The sequence below is a fragment of the Buceros rhinoceros genome, unplaced genomic scaffold (assembly GCF_000710305.1).
Source record: "Buceros rhinoceros silvestris isolate BGI_N320 unplaced genomic scaffold, ASM71030v1 scaffold19999, whole genome shotgun sequence".
NCBI lineage: Eukaryota > Metazoa > Chordata > Aves > Bucerotiformes > Bucerotidae > Buceros > Buceros rhinoceros.
The window spans coordinates 1,073-17,781 of record NW_010429966.1 but is presented as its reverse complement, the minus strand read 5'-3'; the positions used below and the strand labels follow the sequence as shown (position 1 = coordinate 17,781).

Here is a 16,709-nt window from a genome sequence, read left to right as displayed (position 1 = left end):
TATAAATATGAAAGGATTCTAGTAGAAGCTTTCCATATGCCTTCCATTTCACCTAGGAGGTTTACCTTCTGCACTATGGTTCCAGTGTGTCACCACCTTCTGTGGGCATCATGCCTACTGCCAAACACCAAAATTAGTAACCCAGTATCCTTATAAGAGATAGGTTTCATTTCAGCTTTATGTAAAAATGAATAAAATAAAGCTATATCAGGCAGTTTTTCACAGAAAAAGAAATATTCTTAAGACTCAAATAGCACTTTCTCTTTTTTTTTTTTGAGTAACAGCAAGCACTTTACTGAAAAGATATTTGAAAAACAGTTTATTTCTGTAGTCAGTGAAACTGTTAGGGGCGGGGGGCATTGAGGAATGACACATAAAACCATAAAGAGACATTTCTGGAAAATATGTCTTTAACATGGTGATCATTTGAGGCTCGAAGTGCAAGATTAAAAAGGCTTCTACAACCAGCTGGCTTTGTGTTTTATATGGCCAGAGGCAGGGATGAATGGCGATGGCTTCTTTGAAGAAGACTTTTTAAGTTGCACAGTTGCCTATGAGAGAGAATCAATCTGGAGGCTCATTTGCCTGCTCAATAACTGTAAGTGTCCCTTAGGATTATAATTTGTGTGAAAATGTTCTGAAGGTTTAAAGATGTGGCCTTTTTCAAATGTTGAAGTCAATTCAAGAACCATTTATATTTTCAGAGATTTAATCCAGGTATTGTTATGAGTGTTTTAAATGTCATGGCATCTGGAGATGTCAAACATGTCAGATTCTTAAGTTTCTCTATTTAAAATCATTATTAAGATCAGATGTACAGTCAGAGGGCTGGAAAATGGTTATTTTGATTAAAAGGGAAAAGAGACTAGTTTTAATAATTAGCCTTTTATTTTTTTACTTACTCATGGTGAGAAAAGTTGAAGATAATTAAGTGATTGGATTAAAAAAAAAAGACGTATTTAAACAAATCATAGTAGATGAGCCAACTGTGAGAGAACATTTAAAGCTGTCTTGGTTGTCCATGAGACTGGATAGTTGCTTTTTCACTATTGTGATTTTTAACACTACATTCCTTGTCTTTTTTTTTTTCCTCAAAAAAACCCCAGGCGATTTCACAGTCTGCTATGCTTCATGCTATGTCATCTGCATGAATTTTGCCAGCATGATACGGTATATTCAAAGAAATTGTACCTAAATAAAAGGGGGGGTGGGGGAACACAAAACACTGTGTCTGAACAAAATACTGTATGGCCTAATATAGAGACCCCAGCTAAGACTGAGAGATGCTGCATTAATAGACAATCAATGGGTAATTATTTATGAAACACTTTTGGGAATGGTCTTAAAAGATGTTAACTGCTTTGAAAGCAGTTGGTGAGTTGTCTTTTTTTTTTAACAAGAAAGATAAAAATTATTTATTTTCAAATATCAGATTTAATTTTGAGTTTTTAAGCAGTGTTGATTTCACAGTGTCTCGGGTTTCAGTTTTGTATTTTTTTAACTGGCATTAGATTTGTATACGTAAAAGAAAAACAAAAAACCCTAGTGCCGCTCATATTGACGTCAGGAAATGTAGATACAGTTCCCTGGTGTTCATGTGACCATTACTAACTGTCAATTTTTTAACTGAATAAATGTAACTCATTTAAAATCCTGCTTTTTGTAGCTTCTAAGGTTCTAGAAGGTTTTTTTTCTCTGAGTTGTTTGATGTCAATTTTATCCAAGTTTCACAGTGAAAAGCTCTCTTACCCTTCCCAGGACTGTAACAAAGGCACTCTTCTCTCTTTCTCTCTCCCCCACCCATAGAACTGACTTGTGAGAAGTTGCTTGATGTCGATTTTCGCTTCTCTCCCCTACCCAGACAAATGACTTGTGAGATTTCAGTAAAAACGCATACTGTATTTTTTTTCCTTGTCTTCTCTCTGTATCTCTTTATAAATTGATGTCCCACTCTAAAGGCTAGAGACCTTTGATTTGTGTACTTACCTTACTGCCTTCGAATTCACTCACACAGCGCTTGTTTGACTGTGCACAGCTGGAAACTGCTGCTCTGACTTCCTGCGTGCAGTCCCTGTGCTCTCCAGGTGAGGGAACAGCACTGCAGAGCGCTTGCGCGCGCATGGGTTATCATCAGGCACAGCTGGGGCAAAACACCCTTCTGTAGTTCCTTCAGCTCCCCTCCCGGGGTGTTTCTTCTGCTCGTGCATCGTCAAAGGATAATGTCTTAAAGGAGCAGAGATGGTCTGAAATGTCAGCTATGCCCGTCAGAAAGGAAGACAAGACTTGCATTTAACTGAGAGCACAGCGAAGAGCTGTGTGAAAACGTGTAACCTGTCAGGGTCGTCTGCCCCCTTCTCCCTGATCCTTTTGTAAAAACAGTAGTAATTTCAAATGACTGAAATGTTCAAGGAAAGGTGGGAGTGAAGAAAATCCTGTAATTGAAGCTGAATGCCTGGCGAAAATTACAAACATGCTGATCCATTTTTACAGTCTGGGGCTCTTTAATATGTCACTTTTCTGTAATACCACGCTAGATGCCCACGTGAAGATACTCATCTTTTGCCTCTGGGAATTAAATCATACTTATGCAAGTTGTATATTACTCCTATATGCCATAAAACCCTGTGCCCCTGGATTCAAAACAAAATTAGCTATAGAAGTGCTGTAGTTGTAGTTAAAAAACTGTCAACACCCACCAGCCGTAAGTCTGATAGCATGTAGCAAGCAAGATTATCAGTCTTCTTAAAACTGAACTTTGGAAATATCAATATATTTTTCCATAAACTTATCAAGAGGAAGACCTGTAATTACAGCCGTGCTGTTTAAGGGCATTCTGCAAACTTAGAAACAAAAAAAACATGCTTATAAGAGAATGCAGCTGTTCAGGACTTGTAAAGATCAGGAATCCAAAGGTTAGTTCCATTTCTGAGTCTCGGGCGTTATCTCGGGGATATGAGTTCCAGAAGATTTCAGCTACTCAGGCATAGCATATGAGAACAAAGATTGCCACAGTCCTACTAGCATCCTCTGCAGCACACCGTCTCCGTCTCCGCCAGACCCTTTGGTAACTATATTTTCACTTTGGAAGTAAATTTAACCCAGAAGAAAAACACACCTGTAGTACACGCCACATTTAGATGGAAAATGTTACAGGTCAAACATAACACGTATCTGCATTAGCAAAGGCTGTAGCTGTAACTTGCCAAGGTTGCTGACCTCAGGGGCTGTACAAGGTCGTCTGTGGAAAAAGGCCGTGTCAGTACAGCAGGTGCTGTTACATCATCACCTCCACACTAAGGGTAACCTGGTTTATATTGGGACAAAACTGCCCAGTCATGCAAGTTCAGATATTTTTTTTTTAATATACAATATCAGGGATTAACACAGAGGTGCGCTCAACCACCAACCCCTTGGTAGGGACGCGTTGTAAAACAGCTCACAAGAATCCAGTGGCAACGTTCCAGTTCCAGCTGCTGCGCGGCCTGCCCTGCCCCGGAGGCGCAGCTGAGGCAAGGGGAAGCCTGGTCTGCAGCAGGCAGCCTCTCACAGCGCTTGCTGAACAGAGCCCTCACCAACTTCCAAGTTCTCAGGCTTGGTGTCGGACTAACATTCCTCAGAACAGCAAACCCAGGCACTAGCCCAGCATACACACGCCTGGTTGCACGACCTGAGGAAGAGCAGGATTGCTTGTGAACTGGCCCTGTACTTCAGGTCAATAGGTTTCCTTTGAAAAACTGTCCCGGCAGGACAGAAGGCTAGAGGTTACCCTAACCTTCCCATACTGCACTCAGCCACATACAGTGTCATGAGACAGGCTTTACCAGAGAATTGGGAATAGACACCTTCAAAAATAGCTCCAACGAGCTTTTCTCATTTTAAACAGCTCAGTTGATGTGAGCCTTTCATCGTCCCAGTAGCACTGAGCATCATCTCCATTTTGTTTCTGTTGCCTGGAAATGAGTAGTTGCAGGCATTGTGCACTTTCAAACCTCTGCTGTGAGGACATGCAGTCAGAGATGCAAGTACCTGCTTTAGGACCTGCTTTGGAGGTTCCTTTGGCAGCGGCTGCATTTCACCCCAGCAGAGAGCTGCAGGGTGGATGGGAAACCGCGGTGGACAGTTGCCTATTTCCCGTGTTGCAGATGCAACAAGTTATAAAGCCTTCAACACTTAAAACCCTCCCTGTATTTCACAATTCTTAACTTCAAAAGAACCAGAAATTGCGTATGCCTGTGGCATTTAAAACTTCCGCCAGTTACCTAAGTGTTTCTTTCACATTCTAACATGCAAGGCAACCCCCAAACTCGCCTCCATTTCAAAGGGAAACAGAGCTATTATTTAAACTCCTCCTGTACTTTCTTCCCGAAAAGCCAGGCCTTAGCTGGCTAATACACCAACTAGCTCCTTCCCCCCAAGTACTACCACCTAGGAAGTGGCTATGTGTAACGCCTCCGGACAGAAGCATGATAAAGCCACGTGGGTCACGGTGCCCACCAGTAGAGCATCAAGTCTGCTCTGTTATGGTCTTAAACCTTGAAATCTTGTCATTCCCAACCCTGGAAATGGCTCCTCCAACCTACCTGAGAGCAGCTCAAGCACTGCCGCTGCAGGACTGAGCTACAGGTGCAGTTGTGTTTCTTCCACGTGAGCAAACTGATACAGCCAAAAGCACTAAACACCCTCCCAAACCGCTTGGCTACAGTTTCATAGCTTGAGCTTATCTATATAAACAGCACATCCCTGCCGCCCCCGATGTGATCATGCACAGGTTCTGCCCAGCCCTGGTGCTTCAGTGCACAGGCTTAATGCTCCTGCGGGCTGGTAACTAACTTGTGGAGACAGTATCTTTGAAGAAAGGAAGCCAGTGCTACAGGTAGCTGCTGAAAAGACAATCCGTGCCCCTATTTTCCCATGTTGTTCCCATATTTAACAGCTCTGCTGTTAAAACACATTTCAGCTCACTGAGGATCTTGAAGAAGTTAGATGAAGGTGTAACACATGAGCCTCCTGAACTGCATAGCTCATGCAATCAACAGTCATGCCCTGTGGTTCACGCTTTATCTCCTGGCATAAGAAGTAGATACAACAGTTTTTTTACTAAGAGATCAGTAACTTCCACTTTGGGCACAGGGTAGAGAAAGGAGAATGCATCAGCATCTCAAGCATCAGAACACTTTCAGCTCCTCGCCCTCTGAATTCAGAGGGCATGACAAGTCACTGCAGCTGATAATCAGTCCAGACTTCTTCATGCTCTGCCTTCAACATCTCCTGCACAGGCTGTTTTAGCCAGGGGCCAGTGACCCAGCTTGCATATTCTTTCAAAAAGCGTTTCACCTGCAGCTTCATCCTACCAACAACATCCCTGCCTCTTCAGTTAAGACTCTGCTTTAAGGCAAGTATGGAAAAAGGAAAGGCTTTAAGAAAATCTGGAAGTTTTTGATGCAAACACACCCTAAAGGGTTAGACACTTGACGTACATAATGTATACGTATGCACACACTCTCCTTAAGCTACTACCTGTATCTCAAGCTTCCAGCTATTTCGAGACAGCAGGGTGCCACACACCTCTGACAGCCACATGCTACAAATACAAGGAAGGCGTATGACGAATGCTGCTGAACTCCCAACCACAGGCAAGATTCAGCCGGGGTGCGAGTGCTTTGAGACACTGTGGAAGGACACTACTTGTGCCAGAGACAGCGCAGCAGATGCAACGCTGCTAAAAATACATCAATCAGTGGAGTCCTCCATCACTTCAACAGGCTTCAGTTACATCCCAACTAGGTTCTTTAAATTGTGAAAAATTCCAACAGGCACTTGACAATATTAAATCACCGTAACTAGTAGGAACTACTAAAGCACCTTTCAAAGTTTTACTAAAATTTCACGAGCTATCTAGTATTAGAATAGATTTCCAAGGATAAGTCAATGTTTGTGGTTTAACAGAAAAATAATAAAAAAGACCGCAATTCAAACCAACTCTAACTCCTACCTGCCCCACTAGCAGTAGAGAGCAGCCAAGTGCACTGCTGAGACCGGTCAAAAGCAGTACTTAGCAACACGTACAAGTCTGTAGTAGTAAAATACAGACATGAACGTCACAGAAATTCGTTCTGCAATGTCACACTTACCTTGACAAATGACACATTCATTATATAGCTTCATTTTTCTGTTGATCCCAATTGTTTTCATATCAAAGCGGCTTTTAGCAGCGCATATAAAGTTTGGAAGGCTTCTACATTAGAATACGGGCAACTGGTTTGGCTTGGATTTTGAGCAAGAATTTTCAGCAGTATGAATGGTGGCACCACTGTTCCTTACGGGACACACGTGTATGAACACACTGTAGTCCAGCAACTCCACTTCTGATACAACAAGCAGTTGTCCAGTAAACTGGACTGTTAAAAGTTTAGGCTCTTCCCTATTTTGGGTTCCCTGTTCCTGCCGTTTAACACAACCTCTGCTACAAATCTGCCACACACAGGAGCTGACACACACCAGGGACAAAGTCTGTGTTTCCACGCTGTGGAGAAGAAGAGACTGCAGGTTTTATTCTACAGTGTTTGGTTCAAAAGGAAAAAATAAGAAAACAACAAGCAAAAAAGCCCCAAAACCCACACCACCAAAACAACATAGTGCCTCATCTAGTAATTAGTAATGGTACTGCCAGCGGCACCCTTCCTTCAGGTCAAGACATGAACATTTAGACCTGGAGCCTGAAATTGTGGCCTGTTTTCATACCACTATGCATGACAGACATCATGCTGCTGCAGCCAGAGTCTGAGAAATACGGCATTAGAGGAGGGTTAGTGACTACTCCGAGCTACAAATAGAGTGGTCAAATTTGTAATGCTCCATATTGCTTCAGCTTCAATAAAAGGCAAAGTCATAGTATCAAGAGACCGTATCTTCTGTTGTACAAGACTACTACAGAGTAGACCTTAGCGGGTTATTTAAGCCGTTAGCTCAGAATCTGAATCATCACTGACGAGCAGAGAAAAGTATGTATTTGTGACACCCACATGCATTCAGTGGCCAACATTTTCGCAGTCTTTACAACACCGTCACTTACTGGTATCCAAAATAAACCGAGTAAACTCCCTTAACTTTAAGTACATAATCACTAGGTAAACCTTTGTGGTAGGAATTATGGGAACCATCAAAAACAATACTGAAAATAATTCAAACAGAGACACTATGCTTTATTAATACTCTTCCAGATTACATTTCTACTCCTAAAAAGAAAAAACAGGAACACATCCAAATCTAAGAATTCCATTACTGTTCAATCCTGGGAATGGAACGTTGTTAAACTGGACCATTTTATTACTTTTCATATGCTTTAATATTTCAAAATAAAAAAAAGACAAATAATACTAGCTCCAGACAGATTGCATATTGAACATGGTAGGTTCTTAATCACCACACATCAATTTCCTGATAAAAATCCCTGATTAAGAAGTTATCCCTCTAAATTAAGTTTATAAAATTCTCTGTCGGTGGCTCAGCCACTCAGTGGTATAGGAACTGCTCCCAGGTTTCTTGTTGCTTAATTATCCAGCCTTGGGCACACCCTGGAACTGAAGTCCTTGGAGGTGGAAGCCAGCAATTTTCTCCTTAACACCTTCTGTTAAACAACATGGAACAAGACAGTCTGCTTCAAGAAGCCTTAAAAATCATCTCTTGAAGACATAGGAAAGTGGCCATGTGTACAGACGAAAAAAGCAGAAGCCTCAATACTTAGGAGTGCAGGTCCTCAAAACTCATCTGAGCCAGGTCCAGAAACCAAGAAAACCAAGCAAATCCCACCGCGGGAGCAGCCACCACAGAATAAACAAACCAGACAATAAGCAGATCTCCACTGCAGAAGCTGTCCATAAATGTGTCAGTCCCATGAATCATTCGATATAAAAAGTTCAGTGTCTCCTTTTCAGTGCTTGTTTAACTATGATTCTGTACATTATATACAGAAATGCACAAGGATATCTGCTTCATGCTTCCAATCCTTGTTCTTTTGCAATGACAAATTTTAAAAACCAGAGTCTGGACTTATAAATAGTGCAGAAAATGCAAATGCTAAGAAGACAATGCCTCCTATGATTGTCACTGAAAAACAAAACAAAGCAAAAAGAAATTAGATACTGAAAGTTAAGTATCTTCTGTGACGCATTACAAAATTGTATTTTAAATGCCCAATTCCCAAATAACCTTACTTGAAAATTTATGCTGCAAGCAGTGCAGATTGTTTCCAGCTCAGTGTCAGCATGCCCACATGCCATCCCACTGTCTAACTGCACCTACAAGAATATATTCTGGTCCTTAGAAAGCAGCTTTGTTTTACTGCTTTAGCTAGTATACAGCCGAGGTTGACACCTGCTGTTGAATGTTCGGCTGTACGAGGGGAAGAAAAGATACAATACTCTCATGCAGGAGAAAGCCATCAGTTGAGAGTGACATACTAATTAACATTTTTTGTGCAGTATAGGTAACTATATTGAAAGGGACAGATCAAAACCATTAACTGGTTGCAATGGCCACAATCAGCTAGAGACTGGGACAGTATTCCAGGAAAGCATCACCGTATACATTGTCCTACTCTTCTCTGAACAAACAAACCGGCTACATGGATCTTAGGTCTAACCTGAGGCTATTCCTGCAGCCAAAGATCCACACTGAGCTTGTCAGCAGCACATAAAATCATTGTTAATTAGCATTTCATTACCAATCTCTTCAGCAATCAAACATGACAGAATGCACGTTTCGCTTTTTGCGGTGACGTTTTTACAACCTCTGCAACTACAGAACAAATATTTTCAATAAACATTTATAAGAAGCAACTTCACAGAATCCTTCCAGAAGCAAGAAATCTCACTACATCAGAGGACTGACACTTGAAGCAAGCTGCAACCTAATCTAAGGAAAAACAAATAACTCAAAGTAACCTCACTGGTCCTTCCTGTTACGGATACAGGTATGATTTAAAAAGAAAAACCACAAACAAAACACACTTATGCCACGTACAGCACAGCATTTAGAGCTTTTATATGGCTGGCATCACCTGTAAGTATGCAGTTCTCTTGTGACAGAATTTCTGTTATCCACTGTCAAACAGTATATACCTACTCTTCAAAACACAGTATTTCCCTCCTCTGGTCTCAGGTTAGCTAACAGTGAAGCCAAATGTGTTTCACCTCTGTCCATCTTTAAACCAGGAGCTACAATATCTATTTTGATTCCTTAAGTCAGGAAGTTAAGTTCAATTAAGGCTGGACCTCTTACAAGCACCCTGCACAGGGTGGTGGCACACACTCAGACTCTGCCTGGCAGGAAGGACACACAGCCCTGGGAACAGTCCAGGGTCACCCCCGACAAGAGATGCTGACTACAGGGTAGGGGGCAGGATAGAAGACACACACTCAAAAAAAAAAAAAAATGCTTTGGGGTTTTCCAAAAGTTTTGGGAAACACTGTTCCCAAGCACGTAGTCATTTACACCACAAACGTTACCACCATTAGTGCACTTTTTTGGTTTGAAAACTCACCAGTCCTAACAGAAATTTTTTGTGCTATCATTCTCCCACCAATAACTGCTAAACCAGTGCATAGGCAGTGTCCCACTGTTCCTCCTACTGCCACACCATAGGGGTCCTGAGGAAAAAAAACAAACAACACAGCATGGAATCATCAGCACAGTTGAAAATCTACCGTCCTATGACAAGCTCCTTCCATGAAGGACCAATACCTTGATCGCACACTGTCAAGCATGGAGGATACTCTCTGGTGTTTGCTCTGCTATCCATCGCTGCCTCAGAGGCCAGCAACAGCGTGGGTCAGCTAGTGAGGCAGACTTACATCTCAACCTGACTGATATGAGGAACATATGGCACGTTTCCACCAAGAAGCATCCTCAGGTTGATAAATACAGATCCAGAAATGGCTCTGCTGTACTTAAACAATTAAGCAACCTCAGAGCTAAGGTGGCAGCTGTTGAGAAACACAATATGCATCAGCTGGAAGAATGCCAACCTAACCAGAAAGAAAAGAAAAACAAATCCATGAACAGCAAATGAAAGCTTTCTGCAGCTAAAACATTCTGACTCCCTTGTCTGGCTTAACAAGCTTGTGCTCTACACTCTGCCTCCCCAATCGTCCAAAGAGGGAAGTACAAAAGAATTTTAAGTCCAGAGGATAACAAACTGCTTTCAAAGCACTGAAATTGCTTTGTCAATGACAGCTTTCACATCTCTGCGTAACAAGCAGCTACTCAATACGCGAACAACTCTACTACATAGAGGTTTCCCAGATCTACTTACAAATTACACATTTAAGGACAGCCACACATATTGAATGCTCCATAAAACATAAAACTTGAATATCAGAAACAGAAAACAATCTTTTAATAATTGATAACAAAGGCAAGGTAGGAGCATAACTTTCTGCTCTACAAAGACAAATGAGGGAAAGTGGAGCTGAGCTCCCTGCACATCTTTCCCACCTAAGAGAGACTTTTACCTCCGAGAGGAAAAAGAAAAGCTGCTGCCATCACATGACGAATACACGAAAGCTCTAACAGGCCAACAGCAACTGTCTCAGAAATGGTACGGTATGAAGAAAACAAAACACTGACTGGCCAAAAGAACCAAAACCAAAAGCTAGTGAGAGAAGGTGGTGAACACCAAGTGGAGGACAGGTAGGAAACCACCAAGAAGCGCAGCTCAGAAGCAGGCCTGTACCAGCAGAAAACACCTGCCTCCAGGATTGGGACCCAAAGTTCCTGGAAATCCCTGTTTCCCTGTGGTGAACAGTCACCTGTACAGCCCCCACTGGCAAAGGGCAGATCTCATCCCCCACCCCATTCCCTAGAGGCCATCCCTGTAAGGTAACAAGTTATGATGGCTTCTCTCAGCACAGCACCTCCAGGAGCAGAAGTGCTCAGACACAGCAGCTGAGGCAAAGCCAGTCTAGTAGGACACTGCAGTTACTAGTAAACTATTAAGGTGTAATATCAAATTCTTAAGGACTGTTTCAGGACTAGGTTCATGAAGACAGACTTAACTCTTTCCACTGGTGTATGCACTGAGACAGCCAAATTATTACCCTTTTTCTCCTCCAAAGGAGACCTGTTCATTGTGATAGGACGGGCACTACTCACTTAATGAACACCCACATAGTATTTTGTTTTCTTTTCCACTGAAGAATGTATGGTCACAGCTGACCTACCATACTGCTCAAATCTCCATATAAAGATAATTTCTTTCCTCATAAGCATTTCTGTAATGCTTCTGCTATGTATCTCAGTACTTCACAGACAACGGTTTATTTGAATATATTATGAAACAAAGGGGTACAAAACAATCCCACAGATAAAATGGAAAAAGACCAGGATCATAATCACTCACTGGTTATGGAAGCCAAGCTCAAGATATTTTCAATTCATTTTTTATAGTACTTCGTTTTGTAGCACTTACAGAAACACTTCATATGCTAAAGGCAAACATCCAGTCTTTAGTTGCAAGGCTTGGCACTTCACAAACCAGACCACAGTCTGATGAACACTTCCTAATGCGACACTCAGAAAATGCGAACCAGAAGCCAACCACCTGTGAAAAGACGGGTTTAAGCAACTTGCCTAGCACCACATAAAAACCTGGGCAGAGGCAATAATGATTCCTTGTTTTCCAAGACGGCATGTAACTGCCTGAACAATGTGATCAGCCTCCCGTCCTGCTGCCTTGTTAGCACTAAGCACTTCCCTACACTCTAACAGACAAGGGGTTCCTACAGATTATAGCCTCCTTCATTACAAAGCCATGATTTATCCCTAGGGAACATCTGAAAGTGCACTGAAAGAAGCATGAGTCCTAGAGGAAAATAATACAAATTATCTCAGCACATGAAAGAGCACAGGCAAGCTACTTACGTTTTTTAAATGGTTGACTATAATCCTTAATTTTCCTTTAAATATAATAGTTATATGCGGTCCAATCATCATGCTAAATATAATTTCATTTACAGTATTACTTACTGTACAGCAGTTAAGAGTTTATTTTAGTTCTACACACCGTACCATGTTCACTTAGGTTTTTAAAAAGAGGTATCTTTTTAACAGCTTTAAGTTTGCTGGGATTAATGTCTCAAAGCTACTCTGTGAAAACTGTATGACCACATGGATCAAAGAAATATCTATGCTGTAACATCTCTCAACACTGTAACAAAAAAACAACTGTATTCAGCTGCATGATATAAAGCAACCATGTCCAGAAATGCCTGTGCAGTCTCAGTCTTGTAACAGTAGTTTTAATACTACACAGAGCTTCAGTGCACTTATTTTCAGGTCTCAGCACAGCTGTAACTAAGGCACAGCAAGACAGCAGGTGTCAATCTGGTACCTCCTGGAAAAGTATTTTGTCTCTCCCACCCCTCTGCAGGCAGCCCAAAGAGGGCAAAAGAACAGCAGACATTCCACAACACTCACCTCTCTGGCAGCCAAGACTATGGTTGTTAATTGGGAACGATCACCCCATTCTGCTAGAAAAGTTAAAGTAAAAGCTTGAACAAAGATTGGAGAAATAAAATGTAGCCACTTCTTCTGAGGTATAGCGGTGCCTGGCCCCGATTCCACATCTCCTGGCCCATTTAACAGTTTAGTTCTCTGAAGCTGTGAAGGACAAGGGGGGCAGGGGGGGAACAAAAACAAAACAACCAACCATAAGATTAGAAATGTCAGGAAAACAACCCAAATGAAATACTTACTTACAACAATAAAGCTAAAGGTAGCCATTTAGTAGCTGGAATGTTATGAGCCACTGACTGCTGCATTACCAGTGTATTATTTATTGGACACCATCTAAAAAAGCTAGCCACATATATATGCATGTGTGTGTACGTATACACACATATATACCTGTAATCACCTGTAACTTCCAACTACTGTCCATCTTGTACTGCTTGCACTTACACAGTAGTTTCAACTGGAATTACACCTGGTTTTAACCACAGATTTCCAGGGATCCCTCTCTTCCCAAGTACTGGCTCTCAAACTGTATTTGATAAAATTAATGAAAAAAAATCCTAAAAGAATTAAGTTTAATACTCCACACGACTCCTCAGAAATGGCCCAATATATTTAGAAAGTTATTATAACAGATACCTTTGCTACAACACTACAACCTCGGCATTAATCTGCCTGACCACAGAAAGAAATAAAAGTAGAGGCAAGGGAAAACTGTTGGTGTCCTCTCTGCTTGTAATGTATTAAAAAAACCCCAACAATCACAAAACAAAAAATAACCCACCACACTCTACAGAGAAAGCCCCTTTTCTCCTGAGAAGCCAGGCTTGCCACAGAAGTGGAATCACCAGTTGAAACAGTCTCCAGGGGCCACTTCCGTCCCATTAACCATGCATTTTCTGTGTCAGGTCATTGATCAGACGCAGCTTAACACCTCAAACACAACAGTGGCCTTCTGCAGCTTCACAGCTCTATTTCATTAGTAATAATTCACAGAAAATTTATTACTTACTTCCTCGTCTTTTTTTTTAATTTCTGCTTGAACTTCCTCCAGCTCTTCCTGACCCTCATCTGGACTCATTTTCAAGCCTTCCCGAAGCATTCGGATGCCAAAAATGGCAAACAGTGCCGTAGAGACATAGTACGTGTACACACGAGGAATAACTGTGGTGGCATAGCCAAACAAAACTGAAAAGAAAACAAATACATCATTTAATAAAATAAGCATGGGGATCATGATAGTCTATCCCAGGTTTAACAAAAGCTTGCTAGCAGGTCTGCAATTCAAGTATCTACCAACAAATAAACAGCGCACATCTTTTGTTAGTTTTATACAATTCTGTATTTTGAGGATTTTTTTTTTTTGCAAGATACCACCAACTCTTACTGGTCATGCCAGAGACTTAAGTACATTAACATGCAGGCAAGGCACACTGGGCAAAGTTGACGTGCTGCTATTCTTGAGGCCAAGCAACATTATCTTTCCCATCAAGAACTGTGAAAGTCCTGCCTTTCTCCAAGCATGCCATGAAACTATTTTCTGTAATCATGTTAGATTAGTCACTGTGTATACCAGTTAATTCCATTTTTACATATATTTACATGTTGGATAGCATCTCTCTCCAATCATTTCACTTATTAGATAAAGTCAGAATAAGATTTTCTACAAGTTAAATCCACTAGACATACCCACAAATCATCCAGCTGTGTGAATCTGCATCTGTCTTCTTTTGCCAAGTGCAAACACCTTGTATGTTACTACTCCCTCCTCTCCCACATTCCCCACAAACACACATGACCAACTTTGATGTTCTTTTAATTTAAAAGCACTGACACTACTCAAAAAGCTACCTCTACAGTGCATCTACTTTTATGGGTATCAACGGCAATCACACTAGCCAAAACTAGTCCTCAAATAAGAAAAATGTATTCAGGATAAAGCACTTCTTCAAAGACATCTTTGGACAAAAAAAGGCCTATAAATCAGAGGAAATTAAAACTCTAAACCTAACACTTCAGCATTCCTTGCATAAATGAAATAATCAGAACAGTACAGGAGCTTATTTTGTCCAGCACAGCTTGAAAAAAACCCCAAGTACTGATTTCTTGGAGCTAATGAATTTAAGTAAGCAAGTTTTCATAAAATCAAGGTGGGCAAAAGCCCCAGGAATTTCCAGACACAGCTTGTATAGAACAAGGGCAGAGGAGAGGAGGAAGGAAAACAAAAGGCTCCTTTAGGAAAAGGAAGAAATAGTTGGGAACCTCTATACTGGTGGATAAAGGAGAGAAGAAAACTTTAATGAAAAAGCATCAAGAAAGATTTGAAGAAATACTTGGTACAGAAAAAGCAAGTGCCGTAACGGGCAGGAGAAAGATCTCAAGATTTACAGAACAGTGCATCACTTATGGTACTAAATAACATTCAATGAAGCAACCAGTACAGCAGTGGAAGAAGAGTCAAAGACTGTTACGTTAAGTAACAGGAGAAACTCTTACAATGCTATCGTTACACACAGTGGAAACTGCTCTGAGAATGCAGTAATGACTGCAGCAGTACATACAGCAACAGCTATACTCCCAAAAACCATTCAAATGCTTGCTGAGAAGCCTGAAGCCAGTTAACTGGCTGTCTCCAGTACATACAAACAAACGAAAACTATTTAAAGTATTTCTGAAATGGGCATGGTTAGAAATGAACACACATACAACAAAATTTATGCTACATCTGATACGTCTGAAGGCTGCTCCATTTTACGATCACGGCTACCTAAACACCCACAGCTACAGGTTCCTCAAGTGCCACCTGACACCTCACTTCCCTCCCAGCTCTTGGCTCTGTCAGTTCCACCCATCCCAAAGGATCCTGGCAGACCGCCATCTCCCACTTACACAGCTCCCAGCACAAATCCAAACAGCTACATACACAGGGATACAAGACAGATGAGGGAAATTTGTCATCGTACTAAGAATCTTTTGCCTTAGGAGGAAAAACAGAAGTCACTCCCACATTCCCTTCAGGCACACTGATTTAACAGGAACTAAAAATAAAAGCAAAACCAGCAGTCCAAAACTCTAGGGAAAGGCTTAGGCTCCCAATCCCATTCCTCTTCCTCACACTCATATTGAGGTCTAGGGAGCACAAACACCTCACTGGAGTTCAGAGTATAATATTCAATTTGAGCCATGATCCCCAGGAAAACATTCATGCTCCCCTCCAAACAGGAAACTGCACATATCTACTACCTTCATTTTAATTTCAAATGAGATTTTCTGATAAATACATATCCAGCACATTTTAAGAGTTGAAACAAGAGCAGTGCTAACCTGATAAACATGTCATCAGTCCCAAGGCAAGCATAGCACCAGCTAGTACAGTCAAACGGTTGTACCGCATTGCCATGATGGCTGCAATGAAGAAGGTCTTATCCCCCAGTTCTGATACAATGATGACTGATATAGCAGCCACAAATGCATGGATAAAGCCCAAATTAGTCTTGTCAGCTGACTCTTCATTAACAACGTGAACCGGAGCAACCAGGGAGGACCCCTTCTGTAAGAGAAGGTGAAAAGAAAACACAAAAATCCCACTAGTTAATTAGACTTGAAGAGTTAGTTCACAGAAGTACTGAGCCTTGTCTGTCTCCCGTCATACCAGAGGGTGTAATGTGACACTTCAAGTACACAGCTCTCAGGCAGCATTAATGATCATTAACTAGTTACTGGCTGCCACCTAACTCAAATTGCTAGTTAGGCACTTAGCAAGGAGATCAGATCATGCACTGATTATTAAAGCAGTACTCCACCATGCACTCTTTACCAGAACACAAGAACCACTACGACAACAAAACATAGGGAAATCTGCTACAGTCCAGCTCTAATATTGCTGTTGTTACAATCCCTGTCTATTTACTTTATGATCTTGACCAAACAAGCCATTTTCTGGTATAAATATTATAAATTAAACTTTTCAAACTAAAATTGGGCAATTGGGATAGGTTAGGAAAAATACGAAGTCCTTTTGAAAAATGTCAGAATCGCTTTCTTCCCTTGCAGAATCTTTGCACCTCAGCCATGATAAAATTTTCATCAGCTATTTTTTGCACATATTCTATGTTTGTTGAGAATTAACTTTAAGACCTTCCAGTAGTCGAATTGGACCAGGGCGCTCCACGTCTCACTTTCTCACCAAAGCACAAGAG

General features: G+C 41.3%; 1 protein-coding gene across 1 annotated transcript; it reads right to left on the bottom strand.

Annotated features, from left to right (window-relative positions):
* Window positions 1–7,553: 7,553 nt before the first annotated feature.
* TMEM165 (transmembrane protein 165) lies at window positions 7,554–16,097 on the bottom strand (the record flags this gene model as incomplete). The annotated part of the gene is made up of 5 exons (XM_010142857.1): window positions 7,554–8,106; window positions 9,542–9,647; window positions 12,475–12,657; window positions 13,523–13,698; window positions 15,835–16,097. Coding segments are annotated over 5 exons (805 nt in total), but the record flags the coding sequence as incomplete, so codon positions are not given.
* Window positions 16,098–16,709: the final 612 nt, after the last annotated feature.